This window comes from Megalobrama amblycephala, linkage group LG9, assembly GCF_018812025.1.
Source record: "Megalobrama amblycephala isolate DHTTF-2021 linkage group LG9, ASM1881202v1, whole genome shotgun sequence".
NCBI classification, from domain to species: Eukaryota; Metazoa; Chordata; class Actinopteri; order Cypriniformes; family Xenocyprididae; genus Megalobrama; species Megalobrama amblycephala.
This window is the reverse complement of record NC_063052.1, coordinates 5,663,024-5,681,363: the sequence shown is the minus strand read 5'-3', so window position 1 is coordinate 5,681,363 and position 18,340 is coordinate 5,663,024. Positions and strand designations below refer to the sequence as shown.

At 37.2% G+C, this 18,340-nt stretch overlaps 2 protein-coding genes across 2 annotated transcripts; one reads left to right on the top strand and one right to left on the bottom strand.

Annotated features, from left to right (window-relative positions):
- The first annotated feature begins 330 nt into the window (after positions 1–330).
- hey1 (hes-related family bHLH transcription factor with YRPW motif 1) lies at positions 331–4,737 on the top strand. The gene is made up of 5 exons (XM_048201329.1): positions 331–607; positions 908–983; positions 1,096–1,179; positions 2,159–2,240; positions 2,728–4,737. The coding sequence occupies exons 1-5, from the start codon at positions 522–524 to the stop codon at positions 3,360–3,362; spliced, it is 963 nt and encodes a 320-aa protein (XP_048057286.1). The 5' UTR covers positions 331–521; the 3' UTR covers positions 3,363–4,737.
- A 4,352-nt stretch (positions 4,738–9,089) lies between these two features.
- Positions 9,090–18,105, bottom strand: stmn2b (stathmin 2b). Its single transcript, XM_048201328.1, has 5 exons — positions 17,833–18,105; positions 12,670–12,765; positions 12,118–12,293; positions 11,769–11,960; positions 9,090–10,285 (listed from the first exon to the last, which is right to left on the bottom strand). The coding sequence occupies exons 1-5, from the start codon at positions 17,849–17,851 to the stop codon at positions 10,226–10,228; spliced, it is 543 nt and encodes a 180-aa protein (XP_048057285.1). The 5' UTR covers positions 17,852–18,105; the 3' UTR covers positions 9,090–10,225.
- Positions 18,106–18,340: the final 235 nt, after the last annotated feature.

Sequence of the window (18,340 nt, the reverse complement as noted above, 5' to 3'; positions counted from 1 at the left end):
GGTAGCTTCCTCGTACACACTGCACTCCTTCGGATGAGTTAGTATTAGATTACAGGTTCACACGCTCACTCGCAGACCGCCCGTCGCCCCAACCAATTGCCCCATTCATTCCAGCGCCGGAGACGGCCGTCGCCCCTGATTGGTTATCAGCGTTCTGCTAAGAAACTTTCCCACGGCTCGCGCGTGCTGACAGCCGGCCAGCCACTCCTTTCAGCTGGGCTAGACAACACAAGCACCGGCGGAACCCGGGGGCGGAGCTCCGCTGTCACGGACGAACATTCTATTGGCTCTTTGTCGAGAGTATTCAAAACGAGAGGCGGGGCTAAACCGGGACGTTGACAACCGACATGCAACTCAGTCCCAGACTTGTTCGTTGATTGGCTATCCATGATCTTAGCCACGCCTCTCTTGGCGAGCTGCGGAGTTGAAATGATACCGTGGGAAAGCTTGTCGGTTCATACGGATGAACTTCTGTCTCACCTGACACACGCTGAGGATACGCTCTGAAATATTATCGAAAAATGAAGAGAAATCACGATTTTAGCTCCTCGGACAGTGAGCTCGATGAGAATATCGAAGTGGAGAAGGAGAGTGCTGACGAAAATGCGTAAGTTAGCTGTCATTTATTTGTGTCGTCTTGCTTATTTTCGAGTAGCCTAATGAGACGTTTAACTTGGATAAGAAAATAACCTTACAACTTAATGTGGGCACATTTAATTTGCATCGCACACAAAATTAAGATTAATAACTTTAAATCCCATGTCTGTCAACAAAATGTGGAATATTAACTAGAAAATCGTTTCCTTCAGATGTTGGTTAGGATCATATTTCATAAAAAATATAATGTAGCCTACTGTGCTCATATTGTGTTCACGTTCTTATGCATATTTTGTTTTTGTTTTTAAAGCGGTGTGAATTCCCCACTCGGATCAATGTCTCCATCTACAACCTCTCAAGTGCAAGCGAGAAAACGTCGCAGAGGGGTAAGAGCGTTTTTCTTGGAAAAATCCCGAATACTGAATCTGTAAAGCTGAATAAATGGCTTTAATGTCCTTAAATAGCTGTTAATAATGATTTCACAATCTGTTTGCACAGATAATTGAGAAGCGCCGCAGGGACCGGATAAATAACAGTCTGTCCGAGCTGCGCAGACTGGTGCCCAGTGCGTTTGAGAAACAGGTGAGTGCACCTGACTTACATCTCAGACCACTGCAAGTCTCTTTACGGAATTAAATTCCTGAAAATGTCCTGAAATGTTGGCATGAGTGGTTTGGTTGAGTTCTGTGTTAATATTTCTTTTAAAAAAAACAGCAAAGTAATTTTATTTTTAAATATTATTATTTATGTTTTAATAAAACTTCACTGTGGCATAACCAACATGCCAGATAACATTTCTCTTTAGATTTGTATAGGCTATCAAAGTCGTTAAGGTTTTTTAATTTCACATTTTTTGGCCTTTTTGTGAAAGGGCAAGAAATCTCAAAAAATAATATATATATATATATCTTAATTTATATCAATTTATCTTAAAAATCATGATTTAATTGTTGTATACATGTGTATTCAAATGTGAAAGGAAAGCATCAGAGTACTACTTAATGCTTGATGGGTTCATCTCTTACCATTTGACATTTTGAGTTATATTTTAATACATTTTTTGGTAGGCTATATGTGACCCTGGACCACAAAACCAGTCATAAGGGTCAATTTTTTGAAATTGAGATTTATACATCACCTGAAATCTGAATAAATAAGCTTTCCATTGATGTACTGTATGTTATATATTTGTTAGGATAGGACAATATTTGGCCGAGATACAACTATTGAAAAAATATTTTTTTAATATATTTATGGTAGGAAATTTACAAAATATCTTTGTGGAACGTGATCTTTACTAAATATCCTAATGATTTTTGGCATAAAAGAAAAATTGATCATTTTGACCCATACAATGTATTCTTGGCTATTGCTACAAATACACCCGTGCAACTTAAGACTGGTTTTGTGGTCCAGGGTCACATATACGTTTTCCCAAAATGTATGAAACCAAAACAAGAACTTGACACATGTGTTTTCAAATTGATTTAATAATAAAAAAAGGACTTCCCCTTTATAATCTTATCACTTAACTCATCAACAAATTTGCTCTTTTTCTCAGGGCTCTGCTAAACTAGAAAAAGCAGAAATTTTGCAGATGACCGTAGATCATTTAAAGATGCTTCATGCAGCTGGAGGAAAAGGTAAGGTTTTTTCCATTAGCATTTATTTGAAAGAAAATACACTTTGAGTAACACTTTAAAATAAGTTTGATTAGCAAGCATAATCATATTTGTATTTATTTATATAGCATATGCTTTTTATATGCATAACACTATGTTTGACCATGTTTCTAACTATTTGAATGTACATTAACCAATGGTCTCATAATATTTTCTAACGATTTATTAATAATGAAAGTTATCATAAAGTCTTTCATTATATGATCATCCAATGTTTGGGAATCTGCTCAAGGAAATTCCCACACTGAAAATAATTACTAACACATACACGACTGAAACAGGACAAACTAGATGTGTGAAGTATCTTTTAATCTCTGTTGTTTATCTAGCGTCATTTCAGTTTCACTCTCAGCCCCTCCCAGTGTGATCTATTAACAGCACAGAGTTTCCTGTCATAAGCTGTAATCATTATCAGATCACTCAACAGCTCTTTTTCTCTCTCACACAGGTTACTTTGATGCTCACGCGCTGGCCATGGATTACCGTGGGCTGGGTTTCCGCGAGTGTCTGGCAGAGACGGCGCGTTACCTCAGTATCATCGAGGGCCTGGACAACACAGACCCCCTCCGCATCCGCCTGGTTTCGCACCTGAACAGTTACGCCTCGCAGAGGGAAGCTCATTCGGGATTGGGCCACTTGGCATGGGGCTCTGCATTCGGGACGCCGCCCGGCCACCTGGCTCACCACCTCCTCCTGCAACAACAGCAGCAGGGGGCACCGCTCCCGCGCAGCACCAGCAGCCCTCCATCCTCTAATTCTTCATCGCCCTCCTCCTCATCTTCATCCGCTCCCTCCACAGAGCCGCACGCCCCCAGCAGGCTGACCGGCGCGGTGATTAGCGAGGCAGGGCAGACGGGACCGCTGAGGGTGCCGCCCAGTACCTCCCTGCCCCCTGGGCTCACACCACCTACAACATCCAAGCTTTCTCCGCCCCTCCTGACGTCACTTTCGAGCCTGTCAGCGTTTCCCTTCCCGCTGAGCGCATTTCCTCTGCTGTCCCCTAGTTCGCTGGGCCCCGCGGCTCCCTCCAGCAGCCTGGGGAAGCCCTATAGGCCTTGGAGCATGGAAATAGGGGCCTTCTGAACTGTGCAAAAACATGAACGCTGTGGACAGACAGTCAGTTAGAAATGACTTTTCTCTGTAACATCTGACTATTTCAAAGAGATGGACATAACCGCAGAATTCCTCTCTGTACAAAGCGAATACAGAACTGATGTACTTATTCGAACGACCCTGTTTTTTGTCCCGTCTCAGGTTGAGCAGAAATAAGTTCTGGAGATGGTCGGGTTCTCGCATATCAATTCTGAACAAATCTAGTTCTTTTGTCCTTCAGTGGAGAAAGGCTAATAGAGAGAGAGAGAGAGAGAGAGAGAGAGAGAGAGATGGCTGTTAATGGAGTTTTACTCTAGCAAGATTTAAAGGTGCAGTGTGTAAATTTTAGCGGCATCTAGTGGTGAGGTTGTGAACTGCAACCAATGGCTCACTCCACCGCTCATCCCTCCCTTTCGAAGTATGTAGAGAAGCTATGGTGGCCGATACAGGACAAATATGCCGTCGTCTGAGACAGCAGAGAGTAGCTAGTCAAGCAAACACGGCGAATTTGATGTAAGGCGACTCGCGGTGGATGTAGATAGAAATAGCTCATTCTAAGGTAATAAAAACATAACGGTTCATTATGTAAGGTCTTTATACACCACTGAAAACATAGTTGTGTATATTATATTGCATTTCTGTCAGTAGATCCTCCTAAATATTACAGACTGGACCTTTAATTATATAAAGAACGATTTGATTACGTGATATATATTTGCATCCTACATCTCCTCCAGATTAAAAGGCAGGATTTGTCAGAGAATGATCTTTTAAATTTTTTTTTTTTTTTTTTTTTTTTTTTTTTTATGGGGAAAACCGTTCAGCATTTCCATGGATCTATGCAATTAAGTTGAGGTTTTTCAACTTTCCATCTGCAAATATACAAAACCTATGCAACTGAACCTGTATTCCTCAGCTGAGTATACTTTATTTTTTATAAAGATTTTAAGTCATTCTGGTCAGTGACCTGCAGTGTGTGTTTATTTGTTTAAAATGTAATGAATTTGTTGTTTGCAGGGATGGACCACTGGTTCACCTTTTACGGAGACAATCTAAATAGACAATCTCTCAGAACTGCACTAATTTAATTGTAGCAAAGGCACTGTTAGGTTTGTTAATAGCAGAATTGAGCGCTTATGGGCACGTTCTCCCTTCATGCCCCGAATCATCTCTCTCTCTCTCACTCTCTTAGTTAACTGTACTTTGGAAAACCAGATCGTATTTTTATGGTAATAGGGAATTTGCACTGGCAAATCAGATAAGACTAGGGGAATAGATTGTACTGGAAGAGATGATGTGGTACTGTGCCTGTCCCTCACTAACCTGTGTGACTTTCCTGTAATAAAATGATATGTGTAGCTAATAACCCTGGATTTGTGTGCTCATGTTATGATTTTTGATATTGTAATAGATACATTCAATACTGCGAATGCACAATATATCGGTACCATAATGGCATATTAGGGATTTTTGGTTTTGCATGCTCATTTCTTCTATTTTATATATATATATATATATATATAATTAAAATAATATAATATAATATAATGGGCATAATTATAAGCTATTTTTCAAACTGTTTTTTAATGTTTATTATTTTTAATTAATTTATATATATATATATATATATATATATATATATATATATATATATATATTAAAATAATATAATATAATGGGCATAATTATAAGCTATTTTTCAAACTGTTTTTTAATGTTTATTATTTTTAATTAATTTATATATATATATATATATATATATATATATATATATATATATATACATTAAAATAATATAATATAATGGGCATAATTATAAGCTATTTTTCAAACTGTTTTTTAATGTTTATTATTTTTAATTAATTTTATATTTATTTTTATTTATATTAATATATTAATATTATTAATTTTATATTTATTTAGATACATTTTAAAATTAATATAATTATAATATTATATAATTTAAATATTGGTCATAATAGGAAAAAATTATCAACTATCCATTTTTCATGCTGTATATTTTAATGTTGTGATGACTAAATTCAGTTTTAGCATTTAAATTGATTGTGTTTTTTTTTATTTACATTTATTTAGAAATATTTTATAATTAATAAGATTATAATATAATATAATTTTAATATTGGCCATAATATGAAAATAATCATCAAATTATTGCTATCAGCCAGAAATTATAATGACATATCTTTGTAACAAAATGACCATATTTACTGACATCTTAATCAAAACGTCTTTTAGGGCAAATCTCGCAGCCTCATAACTTTGTAAACAGTCACAGTAAATTGCATTCATATATTTTATCGTCTGGAATTGTTGGTGTGTTTGAAATGTTCCAGTCACCCCTCTCTCTCACACACACACAGGTGGATATACATAAATAAGCCGTACATGTGATTTAATGTTTTGGAGAAGAATAGCTCCTTTCATGGCAGTGAGATGAGGCGCTGCAGATTTCTATAGGGTTGAACCGGTGCCTGTATGCGTGTGTTTTGAACTGATATCAAACACGGCCCAGGGGCCTCTCTGTGGCCTCTCTATGTATCCAGGAAGCCATTAACAGCCAAGGGATATCCTGGACAATGGCAGCCTGGCTGGCCTGGACTGCACAGGGAGGAAAGAGAGAGGTACAGAGCGAGAAGAGAAGGAACGAGAGAGATGGAAAAGTGGGAGGAGAGGGCCGCACAGTGCAGCTTTGTCCCAAAGCAATCACAGCAGCTCACTGAGCTCCTGGTGTGGAGCACTCCCACGCCACCACTGGTACTGTGCTGCCAGCCAAAGCCGTAAAATGAATTCCCACCTACACACAGCATACTGCCAACACACTTCTTTATTTCTCTAGCTGCTTTTAAATCTATTTTAGAGGCTTTTATCGCATGTTTTTCCCCTCATTTCCCCTAGAGGTGATAGTTGGATTCCCCAAAACTGGAATATTAAGTAGATACTGTAGAAGTAATTGCTAGGCCTGGAATATAGCATACTACCCATATTATTTACCTACATGCATAAAATACCTGGATGACTTATGATGCAGTATAGAGCAGAGCATACTGTGTTTAGTACTCTATACCAAAACACGAAATGCTTGATGAATGGACCAGAAATAATTCATAATTATTTTGCAATTTTTTTTCTTGCCATTTTACATTCTTGACTTGTTGTTTGATTGCATTACCAAAAGTTTTTACACAAAATTGGTTGCAAAATGATTGTATATCCAAGATGATGCCACTCGCTGAATAATACATGTACATAATTAGGTCAAGCAATGACAATGTATGCCTGTATTGCATATGTATGCTTATAATTGCATATTGGATACTGTTTCATATACTATGTTTTAAGAAAAATTAGGCAGTACTGTAGTATATGCTGTGCAGTATGCAGTAAACCATGCACTAGTAGGCCTATCACTACTACTGTACAACCAAGGCCATGTTTGAAATGGAATACTAAACTTAGTAATAACAAAGACTATAGAATAACACAAGACGTGTCACTCGTATTGTTTTGAATGGGAGAAAGTGAAACGGGCAATATGGCGGAATAAGTCCCGCCTTCTAAATAAGAGCCAATCGTCGACTGGTAAAGTCATCGCGTCACTGCAGCAGCCGTTAGAAGCACTGGTTTCTATAGAAACAGTCAGACGCGCGCCTCTGAAATGATCTGCATTTACATCTGCGCATGCGCATTAGCTTGATCCAGCCTAAAAAATACAGTTTTTTTAGATTTGATTGGTGATTACAAATATGAAATTTAATCGTAAGATTAAACAGTTTTGGAGAATTTTATGTTTCCCCATTCAAAGAGCTGCATGATGCCCAGGATGCCCGAGAGCCGTTTCAAAGATGGCCGCCGAGTGAAATGACTTGTCTTAAAGGGACTTTGGTAATAACTACCTTTTTATATTTTATATGTAAATAAGTAATTATTTGTTTATACATGTTTAAAGTGTTATCCCAGCTAACAAAAAAACTTGTTCTAATAACATTTTGTTAACGTTCACATCAAAACATCCAGTTTTTAAACGTTTTAAAAACTTTTTTGGTTATGCTAATTAGCATTAATGTTGAGGGAACATACCATTTTGTAGCTAGTCTAATTTTGCAAACCTTATAGCAACGTTACTTTTGAATGTTCTCTGAACGTTGAGAAACAAGTAATAACATTTAAATAGATAAATAAATAAATAAAACGTTCCAGGGAAAATTACATGAACGATGTTAAAATAGCAACGTTCCCTTTAGCTAGAATGCTACAACATTTTTGAGTAGTCCTATACATACTATTTTTGAGTAGTATCAAAGAGTATAGAACCCAAGAGGCGACACTCTGATACTTTTTGGGCAACAGCCACTAGATGGCGCTCGGGTAGCGCGGCCGCCAAACTGGGGTGAAAATACTAACTGGACCATAGAATCCTTCACATACGCACCTAAAATCGGCGAATTTCACTGCCAAATCAGAAGCGCAATAGAACAGTTTTTTAAATTAAGTCACCAGTAAATTGTATGGCTCCTACAGTAAATGTTGTATTGTCTTATATATGTTTTATTTTACCAGTTGTGGAATCCAAACATTCAACCATGAGGTAAAGTAGTTAGCCTACTTTATTGAGTATTTCCATTGTATGCAACTTTACACATTTATTATTAGTAAATTAATAATTAATAAATTATGTCCTTAATTTAATTTCATATATTGGTATTAATTCAGCCTAATGCTCATACTAGATCTTTTAAAGAATTTTAACCCAAACTGACTGGGTTTCTAGAGTGCAAAAAGGTTTTGTGAAAAACGTGGAAGGCTTACACAAAGTCTGTAAAATAAACTGTTTAAAGGATTTGATGATCACTAGTGATAGTATTTTATTCTGTGTTGCCATCATTCAGGTTGGATTTCAGCTTTAATGTACCTTTTTTTTTTTTTTTTTACAAACCAGCTGATATTTCAATAGAAACTAGTGGACTGCCGACTCGCTTTCACCCCAAAATGGCGGAAACGCAGGGCCGCTGCTGGGCGCCGGTGTTGCAATGGAACGTTCTATTGAGTGTCGCTTCATGTTAGTGAATATATATTCTTTGGTAGTATGCTAGTTTGCGTTTCCGAATTCCGAATTCAAATCACCACTTTGTCACGTGACCACATTACGTTGCATGTTAAGTGGAATCTAGTTAACACCTTGGGAAATAAAAACCCTTGTTTTTCATGTTTATTCCCATTTGGGGTAAAAATGTCAACATTTGACAGCCCGATCCAATAATGAGTAAAGAAAGAAGTTAAAATTCTTATCAATCAGATTTGAAGGACAAGTTTAGGCATAAAACCATGGTTAGGTGCTTCTACATCAGTGTTATTCACCTATCATTTCCTTTTGATTTTAGAGATAAGTTGAGGGTTGGGTTAGGTTTAGGGGTAGTGATAAGGTTAGAACTAAATTTGTTTTTTTGTGCATAAAGAATATTCCCACACTATGGAGCAATAGCTTGAAAAGTATGGTATGCTATTGCGAGTTACAGCACGTTTTCTTGCAAAGTCATTCATTGCCACCTGTTGGAAAACTAGGGTATTACACTTTGTTATTTCACGCATTATGCTAATCACATTTTTGGGCTCTACAACATAGCTGTTAAATGTGAAATCAAATTTTGTGTTTATGTTAATGCATATTGTATGAAATAAAAACGGAGCCAAAGACAGATATTCTCATTCCAAGAAACCCAAGCCTTTATTCACCACAGCTTGCTCCCAAAGTTACATGTGTGAAGGGAATAAAACACACAGCTGGAAGAGAAAGATGAAAGTGGGCAGGTTTGTGACATTAAAGCTACTTACACAATAGCTATGGCACATTATAACACCGTCTACCCACACTGCTCTTGACACACACACACACACTTACACACACACACACCATCATGTCCATTTTATTAACAGATCGCGACCTCTAAAAACCTGAAAATCAAGAATTAGAATTGGAGAACTTCAGCACATGTGATTCCTAAGAACTCAAGGTTAACTTGATGTTATGCTGTCAGCATAAATGCAACCCAGACTACGGTCAAACACGGGTCAAGAGACGTCACATGACTTCGGCGTGGCTCAAACCGCAGCTCCTCTTGAGCAACATGTAATTTTTCACTAAATCATGCTGACCGGGGGCATATAAGTATGTGTGTGTGTGTGTCTGTGTGTTGTGACTATATACCAGATGAATGTATGAAGAAAGAGCTAGAGATCATTGTAAATGTATGCTAGTGACCGGTTAGAGCTGTGTGTACTGTAGCGTGGCGGCTTTTACTCTCTCCACATGGACATAGAGACACTAACATGATCATTGCGTTTAGAAGAGACATTGCAAATGTCAGCTAGCCAGCAAACTCACAAACACCAAAGCCTGGTACAAGAGAAACTGTAGCAGATCTGAGAGAGAGAGGGAGGAAACAAGTACATCCACTAAAAGATAAAGATACAGAGAGTGAAACTTATAAAATGGCACACCGCAATACTTTTCATCATCTCATATAAAACAAATAGGAAGTATTTACAAAAAAACCACACCCACTTTGACTGGTTTCAAATTGATCAAAAACATTTTTTTTGGATTAATGGTGTTCCTTTTGTCTTATGGACTATGTCAGGCAGGATGCTGTTGGTGAGGGGGGCAGGGTCGATTCTTTTGGCCTGGGCGGGGCGGGGCAGGGGGTGGTGCGCCAGAGGATTTTTTCTACTCGGGGCTGCGGTGGCAGGGTGAGAGGGGGTCTCTCTGGGGACGGGAGGTCGCGCAGGTATGGGGAGAGGGGGTGGGGTGATGGGACGGTGGGTGTAGAGAGATGTGCTCATGCTGTCAGCTCTTCCCTCAGCTCTTTGTTTCTGCGCACCTCCTGAGCGTGCCTCTCCTGAAAGCACATAGAGAAACAATACAAGATTTATCAGCTGTTTATAGCTTAAAGTTGATATAATGCTGATGAAAATGAAGAAAATACCCTTCATGTTTCCAAATGTCTTTATGTTTTTTATTGTACTGTAGTGCCCTCTTGTGACAGAGTATCAGATTAGATTTCAATTTTTCTGAAGAAAATATGAGTTTTGACGGTGCTAGAGAGTTCTGTGTGGATGGTAAGTAGTTGCTAGGGGGTTTTGGGTGGTTGCTAGTTGGTTGTTTATTAGCCTCAATCAAAAGAGCCCACATTCAAGTCTCTATGATGTTCTAGTCTAGTCTCTAGATATGACTCTGGCTCCTCCTTCAATGTAAGTCTGCGGATTGTTTGCTAGTTTTATCTTCTGTCATGTCCGATCATTATTCACAGTTGCAGCATGCCACTCCTGAAGATGAAATGTACATTTCATTTTGTGGGACAAATTATGCATTTAATACTCAGAGTTGTTCTTTTAAACCTAAATATAAGCAATAACCAAAAGCACAATTACACTACTCTTCAAAAGTTTTGGGTCGGTAATTTTTTTAAATAAATTAATAGTGTTATTCAGCGAGGATGCATTAAACTTGTCAAAGTGATGGTAAAGTCATTTATAATGTCATAAAATATATATTTTTCAAATAAATGCTTTTCTATTGAACTTTCTTTTCATCAAACAATCCTGAAACAAAATATAGAAAATAAATATTAAGCAGCACAACTGATTTCAACATTGATATTAGCAGTGTTGGGAAAAGTTAACTTTAAAAGTAATGTGTTACAATTGTGTTACTCCCTGAAAAAGTAACTAATTGCATTACTTTTTATTGGATTGCGTTACTTTTGCCTTACTTTTTCTCACCTGGGCTGGGCTTGCTTGTTTGATTTTTAACAAAATGAAAAAAATAAAAATAAATAAAAGTTCTATTTTTGGCAAATGTAAAGACCCTTTCACACTAAGCCTCAGACTTAAGGAAGTGCAACCTTACTCCCTACCCTCTCCCTGAGAGCTGTCAGTCAATAAATGGGAAAACAAAGTAACTTGCATTACTTTTTTGAAAAAGTAACTCAGACATTTTGTTGTAAATCTAAAAGTAATGTGTTACTTTACTACTTGAAAAAAAGTAATCTGATTACATACTCAAGTTACTTGTAATGCGTTACTCCCAACACTGGATATTAATAAGAAACGTTTTTATGAGCACCAAATCAGCATATTAGAATGATTTCTGAAGGATCATGTGACACTGAAGACTGGAGTAATGATGCTGAAAATTTAGCTTTGCCATCACAGGAATAAATTACATTTTAAAATATATTAAAACATATTTCAAATTGTAATATTTTATAACCTTGCTGAGCATTTTAATGTTTTTCAAAAACATTAAAAAAAGTGTACCGACCCCAAAAGTTTGAACGGTACTGTAAGTTATAATAATTAAAGCTCAGCCTGAGTCCTGACCTTCTCATGCAGCCGTTCCAGCATGGCTGCAAGGAGGGCTTCACGGTTCTCCTTGATCTGCTCCATCTTCATGATGAGTTTCTCCTCTGCCATCCTGCTGAAGTTACTGTTCTCCTCCATGGCTTTCAGCAGGACATCCCGCTCATGTTCACGTTTCTCAGCCAGAGCCCTCAGGACTTGAGCCTCCTGGGACTGGAGAGGAAGAATGGGGCAGAGTGAAATGAAATAGGTATAAATAAATTAATCTATAAAATAATAGGAATAAAAAATAATAGAAATAAAAGGGCAAACATCAAACATATACAGATATATAGTAAAGATATATTATACAAATAAGCGGGTCACATACTCTCCTCCTGTCCTCTGCGGCCTCCAGCTTCTTCTGGATGTCCTCCAGAGACATGTCCCTCTTTTTAGGAGGTGAAGTGATGCTGTAGCCCCCATCAGCCGTGGGAGAGGGTGGCTTCAGGATGACCTCAAAGGCCTGGCCAGAAGCCCGCTTGTTAATGGGTTTAACCTCCATGTCTGAGCATGCAAGACACAAAGTAAAATAGATGTTGTTTAGAAACTGGAGGATGTAAGGCAGCAAATATTCATCTACACATTGGTGGGGTTTGAACATCAAGATCCATGCAATAAAATGCACAAACTGCCTTCTGCTCATGAAATGAGCTCATATAACTTTGTTATACAGCCATCCTGAACATTTATCAGACATTTATTGATCTATATTAGCTGTTAAGATAATAAATGTGCAGTACTGCTGTGCTGGTGCACATACAGGCCAATAAAATGTTAGATTACGAAGATCAAACAGAATGAGGTCTATAAAGCACAGCACATTATTGTAAATTCCTTCTGCACAACTTCTCATTACTGGTATTATATTTTCATTTCCTACCTTCAAACTCGCCCATGAGGTTTTTGCGTGCCTCTGGGTAGAGACAGGAGCAGATGAGGGAGACGAGGGAAAGCTCCTTCATCTTCTCTTTGTATGCTGCAGAGAGATACATCAAACAAAAGTATTGACCCAGATTCTCTCTCGCTGTTTTATGAATGATTATTCGAAACTGCATCGCTAATGTTGCAGAAAATAACCCAAGTCATCTAGGTTTTGAATCAAGGGTACACTGACTGATATAAAATAGACATATTAACAGAATAAGTAGTTGTAGATCAGTAGATATGTAGAATCATCTATCATCTATCTATCTATCTATCTATCTATCTATCTATCTATCTATCTATCTATCTATCTATCTACAGAAATGTATATATTGTGTGTAAAAATGGTAAATATAAAAGAAAAGAAAATGTATATACAATTTTATTATTATAAGTTAATTGGTAACACTTTACAATAAGGTCTCATTTGTTAATTTATTAACTAACACGAACTAACAATGAGCAATACATTTGTTACAGTTTTTTTTATTTTTTGTTAATATTAGTTAATAAAAATACTGTCGTTCATTGTTTGTTCATGTTAGTTCACAGTGCATTAACTAATGTTAACAAATACAACATTTGATTTTAATAATGTAATAGTAAATGTTGAAATGAACATTAACTAAGATTAATAAATGCTGTAGAAGTATTGTTCTTAGTTCATGTTAACTAATGAAACCTTATTGTAAAGTGTTACCAGTTAATAAGTGTAACCAATTAATGTACATACTACATATAATTATACACTGTGTATATGCATTATATATATATATATATATATATATATATATATATATATATATATATATATATATATATATGTGTGTGTGTGTGTGTTAAAAATATGTATTATGTTAAAATGTAATATTTTCATTGTAGAGGGTCACTGGGTTGGATGGGTGGGGATCCCTAAGTCCAAAAACAACTCCTCATAAAATACTTCTTAGCACTGCCTATGTTTTCATTTGTGCTTTCTAAGAACAAACCAGCAGCGTGTCCTCATATGCTCTGGTTTCCTACAAGACAATGTTCAGCACAAGATCCACCCATCCCCCACCACCCAACCGTCAGTGTTACATTATTTATTGGAATCCATTTTTACTCCGACTACTGAGGGTGCGTATGAGTCGGCAAGATCAGAGAAGACACAAGGCGAGACACACTTCCAGATGGCCGTTTATGACAGCTACACTGATCCTAACGCAATTATTCCTCATCCACAAATTCAGAATCATTTTTATTTTTCACCATTCAGTGAAAACAAGTCTAAATCATACAAACATCAGTGATGGCAGATGCTACATGAGGCATATTAATGTATCTGATTTTCCTTGAACACACAAGACGGCGTTTATCAAGGCCAGTGCATTCGAGTTATAACTCAATGTCTTGACAGCAGCGCTGTGTTGATGTTATCAAACTGTGCATGCTTGGGTTTCTCCAGCCAGATGTCAGACTGCTATCATGCTTTCCAGAACCAACCTACTTTCTTCACACCCAGAGGAGGCTAGAAAAATCTGATCAACTCCCTCACACTCCCTCACGAGCTTATTAGTCACAAACAGAGGATGGAGGGGAGAGAATCACTGTGTTCACTCCTGCTAGGATTAAAAGCCCTCTGGCAGGTTACTTTTGGTGTAGGGGGCTTTAATTAGTAATTACTGGAGCAAACCATTTCTTCCGGTAAATTGAGGGGGTGGCAGTGGAACTCAGTAAGCATTTCTCTTGCTGTCTAGTCAGAGTGAGATAAGGACGATAGACAGCTCACTGAAGCAAGTAATTCAGGTCAGCCGGTTGGTGTGCAGGTGAAAAGGATCTCACACAGACGAATGAATCTGTATGTGCAATACTGTCAGCTAATTCAGAGATTCTGCTGGAAAATATCAGAGGGCTTGTAATTAGAAAAGAGTAGCCACACCTTTGGCTTGAGCTGTAGCTGTTGTGGCTGCTGGTCCAAAAAGACATTGATTATCGATAAAGGGGTAATAAACTGTATCAAAATTGTTACAAAATTGTGTTACAGTAAGTAGTTTTAAATATACAAATAGTTGTCTTTATGTGTGTATGTCTTTGTGTGTGTGGTTCAGGTAACTTATGGTTATGGGAACAAAATGTCCTCACAAAGATGACAATATCCGAAATCCTTGTGACATTTTTTGGTCCCCATGAGGAAAACATTTTATAAATTATACTATGTGAAATTTTTTGAAAATGTAAAAATGCATAATTTTTCTGTGAAGTTCTGTATAGAAATCATGTGTATATATAGGTATCATATATACATGTATATATATATATATATATATATATATATATATATATATATACATATATATGTATATATGATACCTATATATACATATAATATATATATATAGAAATACATACATATATATATATATATATATATGTTTTTCTATGCATTTTTTTATTTATTTATTTTTTATTTTGCATAGTAAAATAAAATGTGTAGCTGTAGTTGCTTTTTTGGCAAATAATTTTGTCAGATAAATACCTTAACCAAAATGTTTTGTTCTTCCTTCATATTTAAAATAAATAAAAATATAAAATATTTTCCTCCTATTTTGATGGATTAATCAAGCCTGTGGGGTCATTAAAAATAAATATCCCCTCAAGACATCCCTTCTGCCACTACTGCGTATATAAAATGTATATATAATGTTGAAAAGTATGTTTTAAATATAACTGTATAAGATAATATGATACTAATTCTATACTGTAAAGTTATACATTTTTACATATTATTACTTTTTACATTAAGTAATGCCAATATCTTGTCCTTACCAATATCATTCCATGCACTATACAGTGATGCATCTCATTTGAACAACCACTGAAAATGAAATAGACAAAAATGTGCACTACTCAAAATTCGCCATCAGGATCTGCGGCCCAGCGGACAAGCGAAAAGTCCTTTGTGTGGTTTGTTTGATAATGCATCAGCATGCCCACCCTAGAAATCAATAATGGCCCCTCCCACCTCTCTCATCCTCCCTCACACATATGCTCTGTCCACTGAACCTGGACAAATGCCCATCTAGCTAAGCTTTCAGTGTTCAATAGTGATCATAATTACATCTGTTCACACTAAAACCACTTCAGTTTAATCACTAAAACTGAATTGAGACCATATGAAAGTTGTAAAAATGACTATGGCAATGTGTGTGTGTGTATGTGTGTGTGTGTGTGTGCTATGAAATATATTTATCATATGCTTGACATTAAAACCTAAAAAATAATTATCTTAAAATGCAACGGCCCCACCCCACTGTGCAGCATTGCTGAATGTGTATGTTTGAGCTTCCTGTTAGGTTACTGATTAATGGGGCTTGATTGGATTAGTCATACTGCTTTCACATATCCAGTAATCTTAAATGATTATGGTGCATGGGCCTGGTGAGGGTTACATGAGGATATCTTTAAAGTACATAAGACAAAGACAGGCACCTACAGCTCAGTTTTGATATATGATATGCAATTCTGATAGGTAAAAATGAATATCTAAAATGCGTATTAAATAAGCCATGCTTTTAAAAGGGTCTTAATGAGAGAGCTGATTAGTGACTAATTTTCTTATTTTCATCTGGTTTACTTTACAGATGCTGACAAATGCACCAAAGTCTTTCTGCAGGCTCTTTTAAGTCCTATAAATATTCCAAGTGTATTGATTATATTGATTGACATGTTCTTTCTCATTAGTGGGAGGATTCCCACAGGCATTTATCAGGGCACTTCTTTTGTGTTCTGTGAAATGAAATATCCTTAAAACACTGCCCCATGTAATCGCATTGCATGGCAGGATTAAGTGCGCATAACTGGTATTCAGCAAAACAGATGTCTCTCCAAGTTATCATTTAACGTTTCAAGTGACATGACAGCTAGAACGGAGATATTCACCCTCAGTCCAACAGTGCCCTGCCCTGCAGGCGTCTCAAAATGATGCCGACGCACACCTTGTCTATGGTATGCCCCAGTTTGGCCGTCTACAACATAATCCAGAATCACAACAGCACTGAGACATGCTTACCGGCGAGACGACTTCAGCCCTGACACACTTCCATTTAAAACATCAATCATCTGATACTGCAATCTGCCTCTCATATGGTGCAAGAAATGGTGTGAACGAAAGGATGCACATATAAATCTACAATTACACCTTAAAAACTTGTGTTTAATCATCAAGAATGTCTTTTTGGGGGGGATAAATAATTACATGTGCTGGCAGACTGTATGTCACAAGAATATATTAAAGGTGTGAGAACAGATTCTGATTTACCCATTATAAATTATGTAATATAAAAATGCATAATAAACCCATCAGCTTAAGAGTCATGCCCCAAATCAGTGCAAACCACTGAAATTAAACTAATTAATTTATCATTTGTGATAATTGGCAAAAAAAATTAAGGAATTCAGTGTATACTGCATAATAAACATACCCACATGGATAAAAACAAAGCTATTTCGAACACCCTAATTCAGTAACTACCATGTCGTATTTCACTATTACGGCTTTGTTTGGCAATAAATATCATCCACACCTAGCTCATTTTATAAAAATGGATAGAAATATCATATATAGAGGATGTCCAAAGCTTTGAACTGTTCTGAGTCACTAATTGTCAGGCTTTATTGGATTTTCTGAAGGCTGAAACACAGAGCTGGATCTTGGGTGGGGTCCTTCTGCATTATGCTGGAGATGCATGAGCCGGCAGGTGCACTGTCACCATGAGAAAATCATTTCATGGCTTTTAAAACATGTTCCAAAATGTTTTAAAAGAGGTGTGCACTATATTAACGCAAATTAATGCTTTTTCTCATTTATGAAGTCCCCCTTTTTTCCTCTGTGAAAGTGAGTAGGCAGCCTGGGTGCACCCACAACCCACAGCCATATTTGAAAATAAAACAGCATGGGGTGTAAAGAGAAAGCAGATTTTTATCTAAGAAATAACCCAGACATCAACAGAAATTATTTTTTTCCCCATCCAACAGACTTCTGTTTCACCCGCATCAGGGTCTTTTGTGCGCGTGACAGCATCTCTCAGCATCCTGCATCATAAACCGACGAACAAAAATGAAGGAAGATTTGTCTTACCGATAGCAGTTTTGGCCATGGCTGGAGTTGTTGCGGTGACTGGTGCGTCTCAGCTCTGTTCGGTGGCGAGGAACCGGTTCGCTTTGATAAGGCACTGAGTCAGCAGAACGGCGCTCTGAGGGAAAGAGTGCGCAAGAGCAGCTTCGGGAATTATGAGCGTGCGTGTGTTCGATCAGATTGGCTGCTGTTGTCCCTTCACGCGCAGCTCGAAGTGAAAGGCTGTCGCGCGCCCGGTCTAATGTACAGGAGGATGTCAACGATGAGGAGCTTACAAGGTGACTAATTGCGTCTCCCCCCTTTTTCAGAAGTGGTGCAGACCGTTCGTGTACAGCGCCCATTGATTTATTCATTTTATATGGTAGAATACATCAAGACGGTGGTTACTGGAAGCGTTGCATTTACGGCGTTTCATACGGTAAACTAATACGAAGCACTAATAATCTCGTATGGATTATTTTATCTGAATAGCTGGCTGTTTTCTGTCGTCACTGACTGCTGGAAGCTCCGT

Bases quoted from the DNA above. Each gene is read 5' to 3' on its own strand.
- stmn2b (XM_048201328.1), bottom strand. The intron at 11,961-12,117 runs GTATGTGACCCG...CTTCCTCTCCAG, and splicing joins CCGCAGAGGACAGGAGGAGA to TCCCAGGAGGCTCAAGTCCT. The intron at 10,286-11,768 runs GTCAGGACTCAG...ATGTGCTTTCAG, and splicing joins TGGAACGGCTGCATGAGAAG to GAGAGGCACGCTCAGGAGGT.
- hey1 (XM_048201329.1), top strand. From the start codon at position 522: ATGAAGAGAAATCACGATTTTAGCTCCTCGGACAGTGAGCTCGATGAG. The intron at 608-907 runs GTAAGTTAGCTG...TTGTTTTTAAAG, and splicing joins GAGAGTGCTGACGAAAATGC to CGGTGTGAATTCCCCACTCG. The intron at 984-1,095 runs GTAAGAGCGTTT...CTGTTTGCACAG, and splicing joins CGAGAAAACGTCGCAGAGGG to ATAATTGAGAAGCGCCGCAG.